Below are 18,981 nucleotides of genomic sequence, written 5' to 3' on the forward strand. Positions count from 1 at the left end.
TCGAACCGAAGCTCTGATGCCAAATGTTGGAGCCGCGGCCTTCCTCTTCCTCTCTCTCTCTCGCTACACCTTCCTCTCTCTCTCACTGACACAACGAAGAAGAAGGAGGAGGAAGAAGAAGGACACCAGACACAAGTGTTTTTCCCGGAGCCCGAACTCCACCCGCCGCACGTACGGCGTCTTTTGCTTGAGCACGAACTCAATCCACACAGCGAGCTACAACGGCGGAGGGAGCTGGCTTTATACCCGCGCGCTCGGACACGCTACGCCACGCTCCCACGCTCTACACGCACCCCCCACATCCCGCGCTCCCGGCGCTCGTGTACCCGACGCGCTCGCACGTAGTCGTCACGGCCCGAGTCCAGCGCCTTGACGCGGTCACTCCCCCGCTCGTCTCGCCCACACGCAACGGCCCGAGCGCTCGTACGCAACGGACACACACGCACACACACCTACAGGCACGCACACACGCACCCGAGTCTGCCACGGCCGGACCCGACGCGCCCCGAGCGCACACACGCACGCGTACAAGCCAGACATAAAGTCGGATCATTCCCAGACTATTGCCAGACCATACCCAAGTCAGACACAAGCCAGACTATCTGACTATGGGTACCGTGGCTTATTCCTACAAAGCGCATAGTGGGGAGCCCGGGGACATGGAGCGGCATGGCGCTGCGCCTGTCGCAGTGCTTCTTCGCCGCCGCATCTTCCCTTGCCATGTGCTCCGCTTTCGGCTTCTCCAACTACAGCGCCTACTTGTAATTTCATTCTCCCGCAGATGCTTCCTCTGTTCTTTCTTCCCCCATTGTGTGTTTTCTTGCAAATTCGTGAGCAAATCACTCAAGTAGCGACCATATAACTATGTTTCAGTTTGGGTCTTTCAAGGTTGTTAGGTTGCCTGCGTTTTTCTCTTTCTTTCAGGAGTAATTTTTGCAGGAGTAATCTAGGGAATTTACATGAACTTAAGTGTTCTTTTCCATAACAAGAGTGTGTTTGTCTAATATGTGCGCTGCAGCATTTTAGTTTTCCAGTGAATCATGATTGTTAGTGTCAAATCTCCTGTTGCCGTCCAATATTCAAGTTGAATATCCCCAAAGATTATATGTCACACAACCAGGCATGTGCACTTATTGAGGACTTACACAAGTCAGGAAACATGCAGGTTGGGCCATCCTTCATTCAATACCTACTCCCATAAAAAAAGAAAATTGTGCAAGTTAGGTTCTATGTGTCAGCGTGTGACATGCCTTGACTGTTGTACGTGTGCCGGTGTGCGCCAATGATGTATCTTTTTCATATCATTGAGACTATGAACTGCATAAAGTCTTAAATGTCTTGATTACTCTCGGAATTGCTTGGGCAGGAGATTAAGTGTGTTCTGTTGACATCAACTAACGAGTATATTATGGTCTCTTTTTTTCAGTTACATGAATCTAGTGTTGATCGTGCAGCTTTTGTGGAGTTTGTACTTGGCCTGTCAGGATATATTTTCTCTGAGGAATAACAGGGATCTTCATGTCCCGGATTTCTATTGTTCATGTTATCATTGATTGGGTAAGTCGTGCACTTTGTCACTGCTATTGTCCATGCAACTATGCCTGGATTAACTGAAGGCATGCACTGAAACAACTGAACCTGGTTTTTTTAACAACATTAATTAGTTCTTACGAAAAGTGAAATTCAGGATAATTGCAACGCATGCTTCTCTATTGGCTAAGCTCTTGTTTTGCCTCCCTGTATGAGAATAAGACAGCCTTAAATAGACTTGCTGTTACGGGTGCTCGGTCGAACTTTGGTGACGAATTATCCACTTGTGAATGCATTACAAGGGACAAACACTGTTGCCAAAAACAACCCCTCCCTCCCGCGAGCGCCCGGGGGGGGGGGGGGGGGGGGGGGGGGGGGGGGGGGGGAACCCTAGCGCCGCCTCCAGCCCCCCCTTCCTCGAGCCTTCCTCCCCTCGCCGCCGCCTCGACGTACTTGCGGGCAAAGCCCGGCCAGTGCTGGCGGCGGCGGGGCCCTTTCCTTCCCCCTCTCGGTCCGGCAGGCGCGGGCTTCCGGGTCGGGCGGCGGTGCGGCGTTCGCGCGGGGCGTGGCGGCAGCAGCGGGCGGCGGCGACGCGAGTTGTGGGCGGCGGCGTGAAGGGGCTGCAGCGGAGGTGGTGCGCGGAGGGCTCCGGCGGCGGCGTTCGGCCAGATCTGGGACCTGCCGGCAAGGGCCGTGGACGGCGTGGGCTGCGGGCGTCCGCCCCTACCGTGGCCTCGGCTGGTGGTGGTGGAGGCGCAGCGGCGGTGGCCGGTGGGCGTGCTGGTCGGGATTCAGTCGTCCCGCCGGCTGGACGACGACGGCAGGGCAGATGGGCTCTCCGGTGAGTATTCTTGGCGTTCGGCGGCTGTACTTGGGGTCCCTCTTGCCGGTGGTCGGGTCTGCGTCAGTGGCCTTGCGCCGTGTTGCGTCGGCCGCCGAGGTGGGGCGGCACAGGGGTGTGTCCGGTGGGGAGGCTGGCTGGAGGGATGGGCGGCGCCGACTTGCTCGGGTCCCCGTCACTGGCACAGGGGTGTGCCGGTCCGGATGCGTCCGCTCCCCCACCTCCCCCTTTCCCCGGCCGCGTGTTGGCTGTCGCAGCTCCGGTGATGTTCAAGGCAGGATGTATGCTGCGGTTCGTTGGTCAGTGGTGTTCCTTTGGTGCAAAGTTGATCTCTTTGAATGGTCTTGGGGGTGTCTGGATGTTGGGCGGCGGCCCTGGCGGCGGGAGGCGTGGCGTTCGGGGGCGGAACCTGCGTCTCAGGTGCGGACGAGCAGCCATGGCTTCGCGGGGGACGTGGCTGCAGGTGGTTGGCGGAGCAGGGGTGTGTCGGCGGGGTGCGAGCACCGGGGTTCATCACTTGCCCAGTTTCTGGCCGTCGGTGGCAGCGTCCGTGGACGTCGTATCCTTCTTGAAGGCTCCGTCGCGGTGCTCCCACCCCCTACGTCGCTCCGGGTGAAAACTTGATCTGCGGATCGGATGGTGGCGGCTATCCGTGGTCGTACCCTTCTGGGAGGCACCGTCTTAGAGTCCTTGCTTCGTCATGGTCCATCTCACCCCCTCGGTGGCTCCAAGTGGTTCTTCGTAGCTCATATTATGTTTGCTTGGTTGTGTCCGGGTGGTGTGATGGTGCTCGGCACCTTTGTATCTAGCCTTGGGTGTGTTCGGTGTGTGTCGTGGTGGCGTGTGTTTGTTTGGCTCGCTCAGATGTATGTGATGTTGTTTGCTTTATAATATAAAGCGGAGGAAACCCTTTTTGGGTAATGCATTACAGGTCATGGCGATTCTCATGTTCTTTGGATTCTGTGCCTCTGCCAGCGTGACGATTTTCTTCATGAAGGATATGAACTTCTGCACGGAATACCGGCGTCTAGACTGCAGTCAGTTCACACTTTCAGTCACTCTGGCGTTCTTTACATGGTTGTTGCAAGCTGCGTCTTCTTTCTCCGGGTTCTGGCTACTGGTTTCCTTCTTCTAGTGATCTCTCTCACGCTCTCATAAGCACCATCATGTCGTGCTGAATGTCCTCGGGCACATATCACACATCACTTGTTACATAGGTTGTCTGTTTGATTGATAGCTCATCTTCAGTTTAGGTGTTGGTTATCAGCGCCTTGAGGTGGAACAATTACTATTTACATGATATGGGACCATTAATATGAAGTGTATTTTTTTTTTCGAAAAGGGGAGCTCCCTGGCCTCTGCCATCAGAACGATGCATACGGCCACATTTATTATAAAGCAAATAAGTCCAACAGAGGTCTTGAAGTCTCAAACAAAAGAACAAAAGATGCTCACAAAGAGCAGAAGAGTAAAAGTAAAGCCATAACCGGCTGGCATAAGAAAGATAGGAAAACTAATTGCCTATCCTATTACATGACCGCCATCCAAACCGGTTGAAAATAGTCCGTGTTACCATCTCCCATCGGATAGATCCAGTAACCAAACGCTCCCTGGCCTCCGTCGGAGTGAGTAGCGACCACATACAGATCAACGCAGTGGCTCGGAAGATAACCTGCAAAAAATGAGTATTTGTTGTTCTATTAAAGACCAAATCATTTCTGCAGTTTCAGACTGCCCATAATAAAGCACATACTCCTACACGAATGTGTCTCGCTGTTTCGGAATCTATCCCGTCGAGCCACATCCCAAATAACGTGTTAATATTATTCGGAGGAGTAATATTAAAGGCTATGTGAACCGTCCGCCATAATTTTTTTGCCAACGGGCAATCAAGAAAGAGGTGTTTGCTGGATTCACCCCGATCACAAAACTACATCTTGTAGATCCAGTCTAGTTGCGTTTGGCCAAGTTGTCCTTAGTTAAAATGACTTGTTTGTGTACAAACCACATAAACACTTTAACTCTCAAAGGTACTTTGACATGTCAAACATGTTTCGAACTAGGAATAGAGCTAGAGTTGATAACATCTAGATACATGGATTTAACCGTAAACTCTCCATTCCTAGTTAGCTTGCAGCACAACTTATCGGGTCGTTGAGAAAGCTGAACATCCATCGGTCGTCTCACAAGATGGACCCAAGCTTCCCAACGGTTTCCGGCTAGCGTTCTCCTGAAGTGAATATTGAGAGACATGGACTGTAGTACTGTCGCAATGGATGCGTCTCTCCGTTGAACTATGCTATAGAGAGTAGGATATTGAAGCGCGAGGGGTGCGTCCCCTAGCCATGTATCCTCCCAGAAACTCATAGAGGTACCGTTACGGACAATAAACTTTGTCCTATTAAAAAAAAGCTGATTTAACTCTCATCAGTCCTTTTCAGAAAGGCGAATCCGTCGGCCTCACTGTCACCTGTGACAAAGTTTTGGAATGAAGGTACTTCTTACGCAGAATTTGTGCCCATGTGGCCTCCGTCTCTACAGATAGCTTATACAGCCATTTGCTGAGGAGACATATGTTCTTCACCTCAAGATTTTTGATACCTAGACCCCCTTGGTCTTTCGGTCGACAAATAATATCCCATTTAGCGAGTCTGTATTTTCTCTTCAAATCATCACTCTGCCAGAAGAAGCGGGATCGATAGAAATCTAGTCTTTTCCGAACTCCAACTGGTACCTCGAAAAAGACAATAGAAACATGGGCATACTCGTGAGAACTGAATTAATGAGGATTAATCGCCCCCGTATGACACCAGCTTGCCCTTCCAGCAATGAAGTGTAAGTCACGATCAACCGTACCTGAAAAATTGCTCTAGTTATTATTATTTTACTGGTATTTATCTGGTTATTGATACTGTGACTTGTCATGTGACTGCGCCATGGATTTTATATCTCTTCCAAAAAAAGTGTTAAATACATTTTCAGAAGGAAGTTCAGTTTAGTCCTTGTTCTGCTCTCTTGCTTCAACCTGGATAGGCTAACAGCAAGCCACACAATTACAACGGTCAGCATGCATAATCATAAATAGGAACTAGATATAATGAGACATATATACAAAGATAACTTGCATAATAAGTAATTAGACAGCCGCAATGCATTCATATTGAAGTTCATGATTTAGGATTTTTCTTGAGATTCTCAAGAAAAATATTATGCGTGAGCCAAACCTTAGCTCGACCGCTGTGTCATTTTATGGTACATATTTCCGCTACGTAGGCAGTGTGCCAACTGCCAACTACCAAATATTAACATCGGTCAGGCAAAATTTCGTTCTCTTGGACAAAAAAGATGCACCAACACATCCAAAAAGCCGGTTGGGCCACGACGATTCCTAGGATCACCTCAGGACCAAACTGATCTTCTTCACCTGGAAAGGCTTCCACTTCTGCTGGCTTGCACATCTTTGGATCTCTTAAACAAAATTGTATGACTCTGCAGGTACAATCTGATGTGGTGGTTTAAACTTCTGCTTTTTTTTTCCTTTTGATGTGTCTACCTGCATGGTGTGTGCTGGGGGTGTTAGGTTGCTGCTCTAGCCCTGCGTGGCGTTCCTGGTGCCCAATTCTTGCATCATTAGTCTGTAATCACTTTACTTTTGTTCTGCTGTTATGAATGTGGTTTATCCACGATGTATGAGTAGGCCCCTTGGGCTAAAGGTCAAGGCATAGTATCGCAGCCCCATATACATGTGGTATGGGATAATTGGTCTAATTTAATGTTAATGTTATTTCTACGTGTTGCAAATGGTTTTGTCTCTTGTCTCTACCTCGATCCTAGGGCTTGCACCCAAGATACCGAAGACTGAACAATTAGAGGTTAAGAGCAGAGAGGAGTGAAAGTCTATGTTGAACGTTGGTGACAGTAATATAAGATTAGTACGGTAATAGCGGGAAGCGAGTCTCTGGGGCTACATATGGTGTAGTCATTAGATGCCCAAATGTGTTGATCTGGATTACTCCTTAATAACTAAGGTAACCCCGCGAGTCGGAAGAGCTTCGGTTGGACAATAGAACCTCGATGTGGTGGTAATCAGTCGTGGAGTTATTTGGACGCATCTCCCACAACAACATGTTGACAAGATATATGTACCAGAACCATGTTGACTATCTAGATAAGATCCCGAGCGCAGGTATACGGATGCAGGTAAAACCTTTAGCCCTGGCCTATTTATTTTATTATTGTCTTCAATCACCTCTGCGAAATTGATCCGGGAAACTGGAAATACTTGAGATAACGAGTTTTTGCAGAGATCTACTAAAGCACAACTTCCCGTGGGTTTGATAACCTAGGGTCTCTAGGGAGAAAGATAATATCTACATCCGAATCAAATGAAGGCAATCACAGCCATTCAAAGATAACCCATCTACACAAAATGTGAATTCTATGTCGTATATATGAATCTATGAGCCGCTAGACGAAATGTGCAAGAAAAAACTTGGGGTACCTCCGGGCAAGTCGTAGAACACCTTGAGGTCGCATGGTTAAAGTGGTGGTGGAGCCAGACGGCGAGAAGCAGGCCGGGGCTGCGGCGAAACGTGGGAGGTCCGGGAACAACTCAAAGAGGCGACTGGAAACAAATCGCGGTGGTCCAGGCGGCAGAGGTGGCACCAAACAGCGACGGCGGGGATATGGGGGGTGGCGGCACGGGGCGCCCGTCCTATTTGTGACACCAATATTTGGGTGGATGGAGGGTGCACTTTATTGTCACGCTCAGTCGTCAAATATGGAGGCTTGCGGGCTTGACTTAGAGTGGCCTCCAAAAATAACGCCGATCGAGCGCGGAATGTTGATGATTGCTTTTTTAGTGAAAACCTTCATACTTATGGCTATTATATGCCGATCGACCCTATACGACGACCCTTGCTAGAGTTGCTCTTAGAATCGTTGAAGACAGCTTCCCATCTCATGCAAGGGCAAAGCGTAAAGCTAGCTGGGTTCACTTCACATGGCTCTGCTCCACCATAGCCAAAACTAGCTGGGTTCACTTCACATGGCTCTGCTCCACCATAGCCAAAACTGGCAGAAGATGGGGATTTCTTGGCAACGGCCGGTTACTCATACAAGGAAACTTGGGCAGTGATTTGTACTACTATTAATTGGGATGAAATTTCGTGGTACCCACAGTCCCACACACAGGATGGTGTTGGTGTAGCGCAACTTCCACGGAGGAGAGGACGGCTCTCGCTGGTTTGCCCCGTCTCATCTCACACAAGCCAAGTGCACATATATAACAAGTGCAACAGACTCCTCTCCATCGACCGGTTTCTCCACCTCACACCTCTCCGCGGAGCAGAGCCCAGGCAGAGAGAAGCACGGGATGAAGCGCATAGTGGGGAGCCCAGGGACATGGAGCGGCATGGCGCTGCGCCTGTCGCAGTGCTTCTTCGCCGCCGCATCTTCCCTTGCCATGTGCTCCGCTTTCGGCTTCTCCAACTACAGCGCCTACTTGTAATTTCATTCTCCCGCAGATGCTTCCTCTGTTCTTTCTTCCCCCATTGTGTGTTTTCTTGCAAATTCGTGAGCAAATCACTCAAGTAGCAAGCATATAACTATGTTTCATCTTGGGTCTTTCAAGGTTTGGTTAAGCTGCATGAGTTTTTCTCTTTCTTTCAAGAGTAAATTTTGAGGAAGTTTCATGCACAAAAGGCTAGATGGAGTCCGTGTTGAATGCTATTATATTTTCCTTCAGCGTCATGACATGCAAATCTCTGCCCAACTTATTGGGGAACACATGGATTGACTTCCATCATGCATACACAAGTATCTACCTACGTGCATTTAACTTGGCACATAAGAAATACGACAGAATCAGGAGGCCTCGTTTGTTTAACTTCGAAACATATCAACATTACTATCTTCAATGTCCTCAAAATTAGTGACTGGTATTTGTCCAGTCCGTCACCCACCTAGTAGTGAATATATGGCCTCACCGGAACAAAGGAAATGGCACTTCATTAGGTGATTTCCTAATTCAGGTTCTAAGAGTGTTTATGTAGTAGTAGATTTCGTTCCATTACAAAGTGTATGCCCGTTTGCAGCACTACAAACTCGACACCGTACATATTTATATTTAGTCGTCGATAATCTGGGGAGTTTACATGAACTTAAGTGTTCTTTTCCCTAACAAGAGTATCCTCTATTAATGTTTCCAGTGAATGACTAGATACAGTGTTTGTCTAATATGTGCGCTGCAGCATTTTAGTTTTCCAGTGAATCCTGATTGTTAGTGTCAAATCTCTTGTTGCCATCCAATATTCAAGTTCAATATTCCCAAAGTTATATGTCACGCAACCAGGCATGTGCACTTATTGAGGACTTACACAGCTCAGGAAACATGCAGGTTAGGCCATCCTACCAATTGACCTGTCCCTAGAATCTTTCCGAGTTAACATTCACTTGGCACGATCTAGTCATGGACCAGTCTCTATCATCCGAAACTCACATGTTTTTCATTCAATACCTACTCCCATGATTAAAAAAAATTGTGCATGTTAGGTTCTATGTGTCAGTATGTGACATCTCTTGACTGTTGTACGTGTGCCGGTGTGCGCCAATGATGTGTCTTTTTCATATCATTTGAGACTATGAACTGCCTAATGTCTTAGATGTCTTGATTACTCTCAGAATTGCTTGGGCAGGAGCTCAAGTGTATTTTGTTGACATCAACTAACGAGTATATTTTGGTCTCTCCTTGTTTCAGCTACATGAATCTAGTGTTGATCGTGCAGCTTTTGTGGAGTTTGTACTTGGCTTGTCAGGATATATTTTCTATGAGGAATAACAGGGATCTTCATGCCCCGGATATTCTATTGTTCTTTGTTATCATTGATTGGGTAAGTCGTGCACTTTGTCACCTCTATTTTCCATGTAGCTACGCCTGAATTATCTGAAGGCATGCACTGAAACAACTGAACCCAGTTTCTTTTATCAATATTAATTAGTTCTTACGAAAAATGAAATTCAGAAAAACTGCAACTCATGCTTCTCTATTGGCCAAGCCCTTGTTTTGCCTCCCTTTATGAGAATATAAGACAGCCTTAAATAGACTTCATGTAACGAGTGCTCGGTCGAACTTTGGTGACGAATAATTGTCCATACGAGCAAGAAATTTGAACAACTTATATGCTTTTCATAACTTTTTGTTTGACTAACGGTATGTGAATGATCACATCACTTTGTGAATGCATTGCAGGCCATGGCGATTCTCATGTTCTCGGGATTCTGTGCCTCTGCCAGCGTGACGATTTTCTTCATGAAGGATATGAACTTCTGCGCGGAATACTCGCGGCTGGACTGCAGTCAGTTCACACTTTCAGTCACTCTGGCGTTCATTACATGGTTGTTGCAAGCTGCGTCTTCTTTCTCTGGGTTCTGGCTACTGATTTCCTTCTTCTAGTGATCTCTCTCACGCGCGAGCTCATAAGCACCGTCATGTTGTGCTAACTGTCGGTCAGGAGGGTAAATCAGTTGCAATGTGCTCGGGCATGCAGCATTCGTCACTTGTTAGTACATAGATTGTCTGTTTGATAGCTCATATTTAGTTCAGGTGAGGTGGAACAGTTACTATTTAGTCGCGATCGACCGTACCTGAAAAATTGCTCTGGTTACTGATCCTGTGACTTGTGATGGGACTGTGCCATGGATTTTATATCTCTTCAAGAAAACAATGTGTTAAATCATTTTCAGAACGAACCTCAGTTTAGTCATTGCCCTGCTCTGTTGTTTCAACCTGGCCACGCCAACAGCAAACCACACATAACAAGACAGCAGTAATGCATTCATATCTAAGTTCATGATTCAGTTTTTTTTTTCTTGAGATTCTCAAGAAAAATATTATGCGTGAGCCGAACCTTGGCTCAACTGCTGTGTCATCTTACGGCACATATTTCCGCAACGTAGACAATGTGCCAACTACCAAATATTAAAATCGGCCAGGCAAAAATTCATTCTCGTGGACAAAAATGATGCGCCCACACATCCAGAAACATCGGTCGGGCCACGACGATTCCTAGGATCACCTCAGAAGCAAGCTGATCTTCTTCAATCTTCACCTGGAAAGGCATCCACTCCTGCCGGCTTGCACATCTTCGGATCTCCAAGAAAAAAGTGTATGAATCTGTAGTTACTATCTGATGCAGTGGTTTAAACCTCTGTTTTTTTTTTCCTTTTGCTGTGTCTACCTGCATGATTGGTGCAGTAGTACTGGGAGTGTTAGGTTGCTGCTCTAGCCCTGTGTGGCGTTCATGGTGGCAGTTCTTTGCATCCATAGTCTGTAATGTAATCACTTTATTTTGTTCTGCTGTTATGTCTGAAAAATGGCGGTTTCTTTAACATAAAGAGGAGGCTCATTGTTTCAGAAACAGAACACATCCAGACACATAGCGTCAGCAAAAGCTGGGAGATTGGATCCTAAAGAAAAACGGTATCTTCGTAAGAAAATGCTCGGAGAAATGAAGATCTGTCCTGACATTTCCCATCATGAAAATCAGATCTGCTCAATTCATGCAATGGAGACTTATGGACTCAGTTATTGCGACTCTAACTGAAACATAGAGAAGTGCTTCGGTACACCCCCCCCTGGGTAGTATGGACTTTTCACAAATTGTATTCACTTTCCTACATAGAACGTATATACGCTGTAGGTTCGTACAATACCCGGCAAACAGCCCTCCCTCATGATTTCATTTTTCATTTGATTTCTTATTTTGTTAATTCATTTTTCTCTTTTTTGAATACCAAAATACAAGTTGTAACTAACTTTTTAAACTAGTGATTTAATACAAATATAAAATATTTATTAAATGTTTTAAAAAACACTTACTGTTTTCAATTTTATCCCTTTGTATTTATTAGTTGGGGTCATTTCAAGGATGTCCAAAAAACACCATGTTCAACGGAGATTATCCGGTAAGGTCAGAACGGTTCATCTGAGAGCACGTTATTTTTCAACATATTTGAAATGGCCCCAATTTCCCCACCAAAAAAGATGAAGAAATGGATCCGGTTTTTTTTCATGGCCTTTTACAAGCAATTCAAGACACCATGCCAAGTTGATTTGGTTTTCAACAAATTCTGCATTTTCTGGAGTTTCCTTTGTAAAAGAAGATCGATAAAATGGTCGAACATGTCGCAACTTGCATACGGTGTCGAAAATTGTTTAACCTATCATGGTTGCCTACCATGGTCATTCCCATCCGGGTGCATCCTCCATTGAACATGGTCTAGTTTTTGAACATTTTTTAAATGACCCCAACTTTTGCAGGCAAGGGGCATGCCTGTGGTAAGGATCCGTGCCAGGTTTGAATGATTTTCAACAAAATATGCAAGTTGCGACACGTCCGACCATTTATCTACCGTTTTTAACCGAGAGAACCCCGGAAAAGTCAAATTTGTCGAAACCAAAACAACTTGGCATGGTGCGTTTAATCGGTAATATAAGATCATGAAAAGATTTGGGATGAGTTAATGGATGCCGCAAAAACATGCTCTCAAATGGACCCTTCTCGCCTACCCGAACACCCTCTGTTGAACATGATCTATTTTTGAACATGCATGAAATGACCCCAACCTTTTCCAGTAGACGGGCATGCCCATGGAGGCATCCATGCCAGGTTTGAATGAATTTCCCACAACGTATGCATGTTGTGTCACGTCCGGCCATTTATCAGCTTGTTTTCACCGAGAAAACTCTAGAAATTGAAAGAATTATAGAAAACTTAAACAACTTGACATGGTGCCTTTATTTGATCATAGAAGGAGGTGGAAAAAATAGGTCTTTAGAAGGATGTTGAGAAACAACGCACCCTCAGGTAGAGGCCTTCTAGCCAACCTGAACACCCCTTCATTAAAAATGGGCTATTTTTGGACATTCTTAAAATGACCGCAACCTTTTCAAGCAGGTGGGCATGACCATGGTAGTCATCCATGCCAGGTTTGTATGATTTCTGACACCGTATGCAAGTTGCGATACGGCCGCCCATTATCAACCATTTTTTACCGAGAAAACTACGAAAAATGTAAAATTTGTCAAAAACCAAAACAACTTGGCATGGTGCCTTGAATTGGTCATACAAGGCATGAAAAAAATTGGGGCCATTTCAAGCATGTCGGGAAACGATGTGCTCTTAGACGGAGCCATCTCGCCTACTCGAACACCTCCGTTGATCATGGTCTAAGTTTCCTTTTTCCATCTTTTGTAGTGCGTCAAATATAACGCTAAAAAGAAAGACTCTGGTTTTCCTTTTCAACCGGGCTGGTTTTTTCTTCAGTTTTTACATGGATTTCTATATTATTTTGTTTTTCTTTTCTTTTATTGATTTCGAAAAAAGTTCATCAATAATTCAAATTAAGTTCATTGATTTGGAAAAAAATTAACAAAATTTAAAAGATCCATTGATTTAGAAACAAAGTTCATTAATTTATAAAAAGACCAACAATTTTCAAAAACAAATTGCCAACTTGCGAGATAGTTCACGAATTTGTGAAGAAAACTGATAAATTTTGGGGAAAGAAAGTTCACTGATTTGAAAGAAAAATTCAAGAATTTGAAATTTTGTCGTCATTTTCGATTAAAAAAATCACGAATTATAAGAACTTCACGCATTTAAGAGACAAAAAAGAAATGAAAAAAAACAACCAGAAAATGTTGCCCTTTCCAGTATTGTATTTCAAGTATAAAAAAACTTACTTGAAACTAGAGGTCCGGTTCCCTAGCTGGTTATTGCGGCTGTGCTAATTGTTGAAGGACCTAGGTTCGAATCCTGCAGGAAGCACCTTTTTTGCGGTTTCAAAAAAAAGAAAGGATGAATGTGCTGAATGGGCCAGCCCACCAGGGCAGGGTGTGCACGTCCGTTAATGTACAGCGTATACGTGATTCTCAAAAAAAAAGAGTTTATAAAAAATGCCTATCATGCCCTTACTTATGAAGAGGTATGGGCTAATCTGAGCCGTCTTTGTGTTTAGGGGGGGGTGTACCGAAGCAAAAGTGACATAACAGAAACCATAGTACGATGCACACATTATGAAATAGCTGTTGGGAGTTCCTTTGTAAGAATCAACTCCAAACAAAATAAGCTGAGCAATATCTATGAGCATATCATTAACACATAAAATTCGGAAGTTTGCTAAACTAAAGTAATAAATACAAGCATTCAGGAACACATATAATGCATTCAAGAACATCGTAATGATTTAGCCCAAGGACCAGTTACTATTACACATCACTGGCATAGACGAGGACATTGTAGGTGTGGAAAACCATCGTCTTACAACTCTGCTAGCTAGCTATACTAACTCTAAATGTGGCAGCACCAGTGCCATGCTTGATTTACTATGGGAAAAAGGCGGAAGTATGTACAGATACATGCTACTCACATGGACAACCAAATGCATTCCCATTTGGATCAACGATCATCCGCGCCTTGCGTTGTTGCAATGGAAGCAGAGTAATCCTTCTTCATGTTCTTCAACCTCACGACCACGTCACTCATGCTCATCCTCTGGTCAGGAGAATCACTTGAACACTCCAGACCTAGCTCAAATGTCGACACGAGAAAGTCGATGTTCCAGGCTGTGGAGGATGATGCCAATTCACTAGTATTCCTTTGGTGATGAAAGCCACATGGTCCATACCTAGTTATCTCTTCACCCTGCAGCAGCTTCTCGTCAACAACATTGACAAGTCTCGCCGGAAATGCTTGTGAAACCCACTGCCTAAGACTGGATTCTCCGATGAAGTTCGGATTTGTGGGCCTCTTCCCGGTGAAGACTTCGAGAAACATGATCCCAAAGCTGAACACATCGCTCTTCCGTGATGCCTTCCCCATGAATGCAAGCTCTACTCAAAATTTTAAATGAGAAGTGTTAACTAACGAAAGTAATAGCAATTGTCTTGCCAAATAATTTGCTCGACCATGATGGTAGCAAGTACACATACCTGGGGCCATGTAACCAATTGTCCCTGGCATACTCGCTGAGACCATGGAGTTGTCATCGCCTAGAAGTAACTTTGCAATGCCAAAGTCGGCGACATGCACTGTCATGTCCTCATCGAAGAGCACATTGCTAGGCTTCAGGTCACAGTGTAGAACAACTTCACAGTGATGGTGGTGCAGGTATTCCATCGCCTCCGATACGCCAAGCATAATGTCTAATCTCTTGATGAACCCTAGTGGCTCCTTATTTTCAGTGTGCAGGTGTGTCTCCAAGCTACCATTGGGCATGTACTGAAGCAGCAATGCTCTGAAATCCAAGTTGGAACAAGTATTCAATATCCGTATCAAGTTGCGATGTCGAGCCATTCGCAGCACTTGACATTCAGCATCAAAGCTCCTCACGGCCTGCTCGACTTGCATGTTGAGCACTTTTATTGCAACAACTGAACCATCGTCCAGTTGGCCCTTGTAAACTTTGCCAAAACTTCCAGCTCCAAGTATCTTGTCGTCATTGAAATTATCAGTGGCTCGAGCAATATCATGGTAGGATACTAGCCTATGGCTGATCATGCCAGCCATGTGAATAGAAGTCGTAACATCTGGTTGCTTTCTATTTTTCTTTCTGTTCATTAGGTATAGGATAATTGCTATAGCTCCCAGTATTATCATGAGAACTGGAAGCAAAAATCGTACCAAATGTTTGTTGGATGGGAATGAATCAACTAGGCATGGCAAAAATCCTAGACGTGGGGCACCACATAACCCGGTATTTCCAATCAAAGATTGTGAACTGATATTTTTTGAGAAAATACCTCCATCTGGTATCTCTCCTTGAAACTTATTAAAAGAAAGGTTCAAGCTAGTTAGAGAAGTAAAGTTGGCCAAATACTTTGGAATAGTGCCAGAAAGGTTATTACAGGATAGGTTCAAAACTTCTAGGTTGAGTAACACTTTGAACGAGGCAGGGATTGAACCTTGCAGCATGTTGTGTGATAGATCAAGGTAGCTTAACAGTCCATTTTTTGCAAATGAAGTCGGGAGGTTACCAACCAAGTTGTTGGAAGATATATCTAGTATGTCCATTGCTTCCATGGAACTGAAATCAGTGGGCAATGAGCCAGCAAGGAAGTTGTGAGACAGATTTAATTCCCGAAGGTGAATAAGATGGAATAAGCTTTCAGGTATAGTTGACGACAGCTGGTTATTTGCAAGCGTGATACGCTCTAGCATACTTAGGTTACCAACACCACTTGGTATGACACCAGAAAAATGATTGTTTCGAAGGCCTAATTCGTGCAATCTTGTTAGGGCGCCAATATGAGTTGGGATTGGGCCAAAAATGTTATTCCCACTTAGGTCTAGTTCCTCAAGATTCTCTAATAATGTAACAGAATCCAGATTCGTGGAACTCAATTGGTTGCCAGCAAAGGATAATATACTAAGTCTACTAAGATTTGATATTGTTGCTGGGATTATGCCAGTTAAATAGTTGTCATTTGCGAAAAAGTAATATAATACTGCAGAGAGGTTTCCAATGTAAGTAGGAATGCTCCCGGTGAAAGAACACATTCCTATGTCGATGTACTGGAGTTGTCTACAGTTGGAGAGAGTGGACAAGAAATCAACTGTCCCATTGAGCAGATTGCTTCCAATATCCAGAAAATTAAGGGTTCTGAGGTTCCCAATTGTTACCGGGACTAATCCAGTTAAATAGTTCGACTCTAGTGCCAGCAAAGACAGTTGAGATAGGTTACCAACAAAAGCAGGAAATGAACCTGTTAAGTCATTATATGACAGATGTAAATGCGTGAGGTGACTTATTTCCCCTAATTCATCTGGGATCCTTCCACTTAGATTGCAATATGAGAGATCAAGCACATTTAGCAGAGTGAGATTACTAAGCTCACCCGGAATTGAACCAACAAGGCCATTTCCACCTAAACTAATCCAAGTGAGTTGTGACAGTTTAGCAAACCATGCTGGGACAAAGTCCACAAAAGAGTTTACTGACAGGGAAACTACTTCAAGATATCTACATGATGCGAGTCCTAATGGAATACGGCCTCGAAAGCTGTTGCTACCCATACCGAACTTGAGCAACATGGGCAGATTAAAGCTTTTGTTGCTAGGGATGGGTCCTGTTAAGTAGCTATTACTGGCGAGGATCAGAAGTTCTAGTCTAGACATGTTGAATATGGTTGGAGGTACTGGACCGGATAGCTGATTCCGTTGCAACAAAAGGGTTTCAAGCATGGCACAGGAGGCAACACCGGGTGGTATCGGCCCTGAAAGACTGTTGTTTCCCAAATTCAGATCAATTAACTGAGGTGTGTTGTTGAATAACTGCTGTGGTATCAGACCACTTAACTGGTTTGTCCCGAGATCAATATTCCTAAGATTATTCAGGTTTTGCAGATCATATGGTATTTTCCCAGAGAGATCATTTTGGCTTAGAACAAGGACTTTTAGCTTTGTGAGATTTCCTATGGTATGAGGGATAATGCCTGATAATCCGTTAAGGCTAAGATCAAGTACAACGAGACGACTCGATTTACCTATATCAGGAGGGATGAAGCCTGTGAGATTTGTGTTGGTGAGGTTTAGGACATGGAGAAAAGAGAGGTTACCAAGATATGAGGAGACCGTTCCTTGGAGCGGTATGCCTGGCAGCACAAGAGCGGTGACACGCTGCAGACGCCGGCTGCAAGAAACACCAACCCAGTGGCAGAAGGACGTACCGGTGGTCCAGTTCCTACCAAGAATATCAAGAGGATCGGAGCACTGTGCTTTGAAGGCTAGCAGTGCAGCTAGGTCACTGTCATTATTTCTATGGAGGGAAGGATCAGCTAACATAGTCGCTGGAAGCAAGAAGAGGAGTGTGAGTATCATGAGGGCAAATGCCATGGCCATGGACAGTGGTAACTGCTCACACTGTCTAAGTGCTTGGAATTTGTAGAGTGTTATATGGCCTGCTGCATCGAATGCTGGTAACTGCTAAATGGTTTACTACTTATAGAGTTCTTACATGGTATGTCTCAAGGCAAGGGATAATTATAATAGTCATGGGTACCTAGCCACCAATTGCAAAAACTTGGTCAGACAAGCAAGGCCTTGAATCGATAGAGCTTTTTCAACCACTGACGCAAATTGCAGGCCATGTTGAAAGGCACTGTTGTTGATTGGGAAGGGCTCATTAAGTTGCTATATTGAAAGGTATTGATGGTCCAACTTTCTTTCTTTTGGAGGATACATACCTGTGGCGATCTAATTGCGGAACTGGTAAAAAAATCAACACAATGTTCTTTTGCTAAGGATCCTGACATTTATTCCTAAAAACAGGATCAGCATCTCATTGGAAAAGAGATAGCAAGAGATGCCTCACAGGTCAAAGGAAGATACACAACAGCCTTCCAGGATCTGCGACATCCCTTACGATAGGTATGTGCACTTGCAGCATTTCCAAATATTTTGTGTCTAATTCAATCATGTAAAGACCATAAGATATTTCTTTTGGGTTGGAAGTCTACAGGTCGCTGTTGAGGAATTAAATCAATCTACCGGGCGGTGTTTGGAGAGCAGAATTGGTAGAAACCGCCGGCAGACGATTACAAATACAAAGTAGCATTAGAGGGCGGCAATCAAGACATTATTAGATAGATCTGTTTGGTATGCGCCATTCCAAGTGGCTGAATAAGTAAAGAAAATTCAGCAGTGGTGGAGTTACGGGATAAGGCAGGCAGGCGGCGGCAATGAATAATATGAAATCAAGCTTGCCGGCATACATAAGTATGTACATAAATCACATATCCGCCTTAATACAAGAAAATAGAAACTGTTCCATCTGTTCTTTCATGGTTTGACCAGGACTAACGAACCCTCGGAAATTGTTCTAACTTTTCTCTATATAGTCTCAAATGTTTGAACACTCAATGTATTTGTTCATGACTAACGAACAATGAGAATCTGTTCTGATATTTCTCTCTAAAGTCTCAAATGTTTGAACACTCAACATATTTGAGGTTGGGGCTTCAGCCGGATGCAAAATCTACCATAATCCAACCAAAAATGTACTGGCGCACTAGGCTGGGGACCCCGGAGTGAAGCAAATAAATACCTCGGCGGATTTGGCGCGGGTCTGGAGCAAAATCCTCAGCGCCGCTCTCCCGACGCCGGTGCTGCCACTGACTGCGGCGGCGGGAGGGGAGGTGGCCGGCGGCGAGGAGTCGACTCATTTTTTTTTCAGTGGAAGGAACTGGCTTAATGTTGACCTGCCCGTCGTGGCCGCCGAACTTGGCCCAGAACAGTAGGCAGTTCTTCGCTTGCGGTGCGGCCCAGCGGCCTATATTCTAAGTGGACGGGGGAATAGAAGGCCGACACGCTCGTCGACCTATATATTTCGACAAGATGCGAGTTCTCAAAAAACAAAATCGACAAGACACAAGAAACTTTGAATGTATTAACTTTGATTTGAGTGTATAGAGAAAATGTTTCTCACGTATATGAAAAAATGTATACGATAAATATAAAATGTATATGTAGAAAGTTGATCAGGTATTAAAAACTGTTAATCAAGCATTAAAAAAATGTTTCAATTATTTGAAAACTTTAATCAAGTATTTG

At 44.8% G+C, this 18,981-nt stretch overlaps 2 protein-coding genes and 1 pseudogene across 2 annotated transcripts; 2 read left to right on the forward strand and 1 right to left on the reverse strand.

Moving 5' to 3' along the window:
* The first annotated feature begins 16 nt into the window (after window positions 1-16).
* LOC109772798 (CASP-like protein 5B3) lies at window positions 17-3,512 on the forward strand (annotated as a pseudogene).
* Window positions 3,513-7,645: 4,133 nt separating this feature from the next.
* Window positions 7,646-10,107, forward strand: LOC109772789 (CASP-like protein 5B3). Its single transcript, XM_020331486.4, has 3 exons — window positions 7,646-7,876; window positions 9,129-9,261; window positions 9,621-10,107. The coding sequence occupies exons 1-3, from the start codon at window positions 7,746-7,748 to the stop codon at window positions 9,822-9,824; spliced, it is 468 nt and encodes a 155-aa protein (XP_020187075.1). The 5' UTR covers window positions 7,646-7,745; the 3' UTR covers window positions 9,825-10,107.
* A 2,434-nt stretch (window positions 10,108-12,541) lies between these two features.
* On the reverse strand, window positions 12,542-17,271 carry LOC109772799 (uncharacterized). The gene is made up of 2 exons (XM_020331495.3): window positions 14,364-17,271; window positions 12,542-14,264 (listed from the first exon to the last, which is right to left on the reverse strand). The coding sequence occupies exons 1-2, from the start codon at window positions 17,269-17,271 to the stop codon at window positions 13,831-13,833; spliced, it is 3,342 nt and encodes a 1,113-aa protein (XP_020187084.1). The 3' UTR covers window positions 12,542-13,830.
* Between the last annotated feature and the right edge of the window lie 1,710 nt (window positions 17,272-18,981).

The sequence above is a fragment of the Aegilops tauschii genome, chromosome 4 (assembly GCF_002575655.3).
Source record: "Aegilops tauschii subsp. strangulata cultivar AL8/78 chromosome 4, Aet v6.0, whole genome shotgun sequence".
NCBI lineage: Eukaryota > Viridiplantae > Streptophyta > Magnoliopsida > Poales > Poaceae > Aegilops > Aegilops tauschii.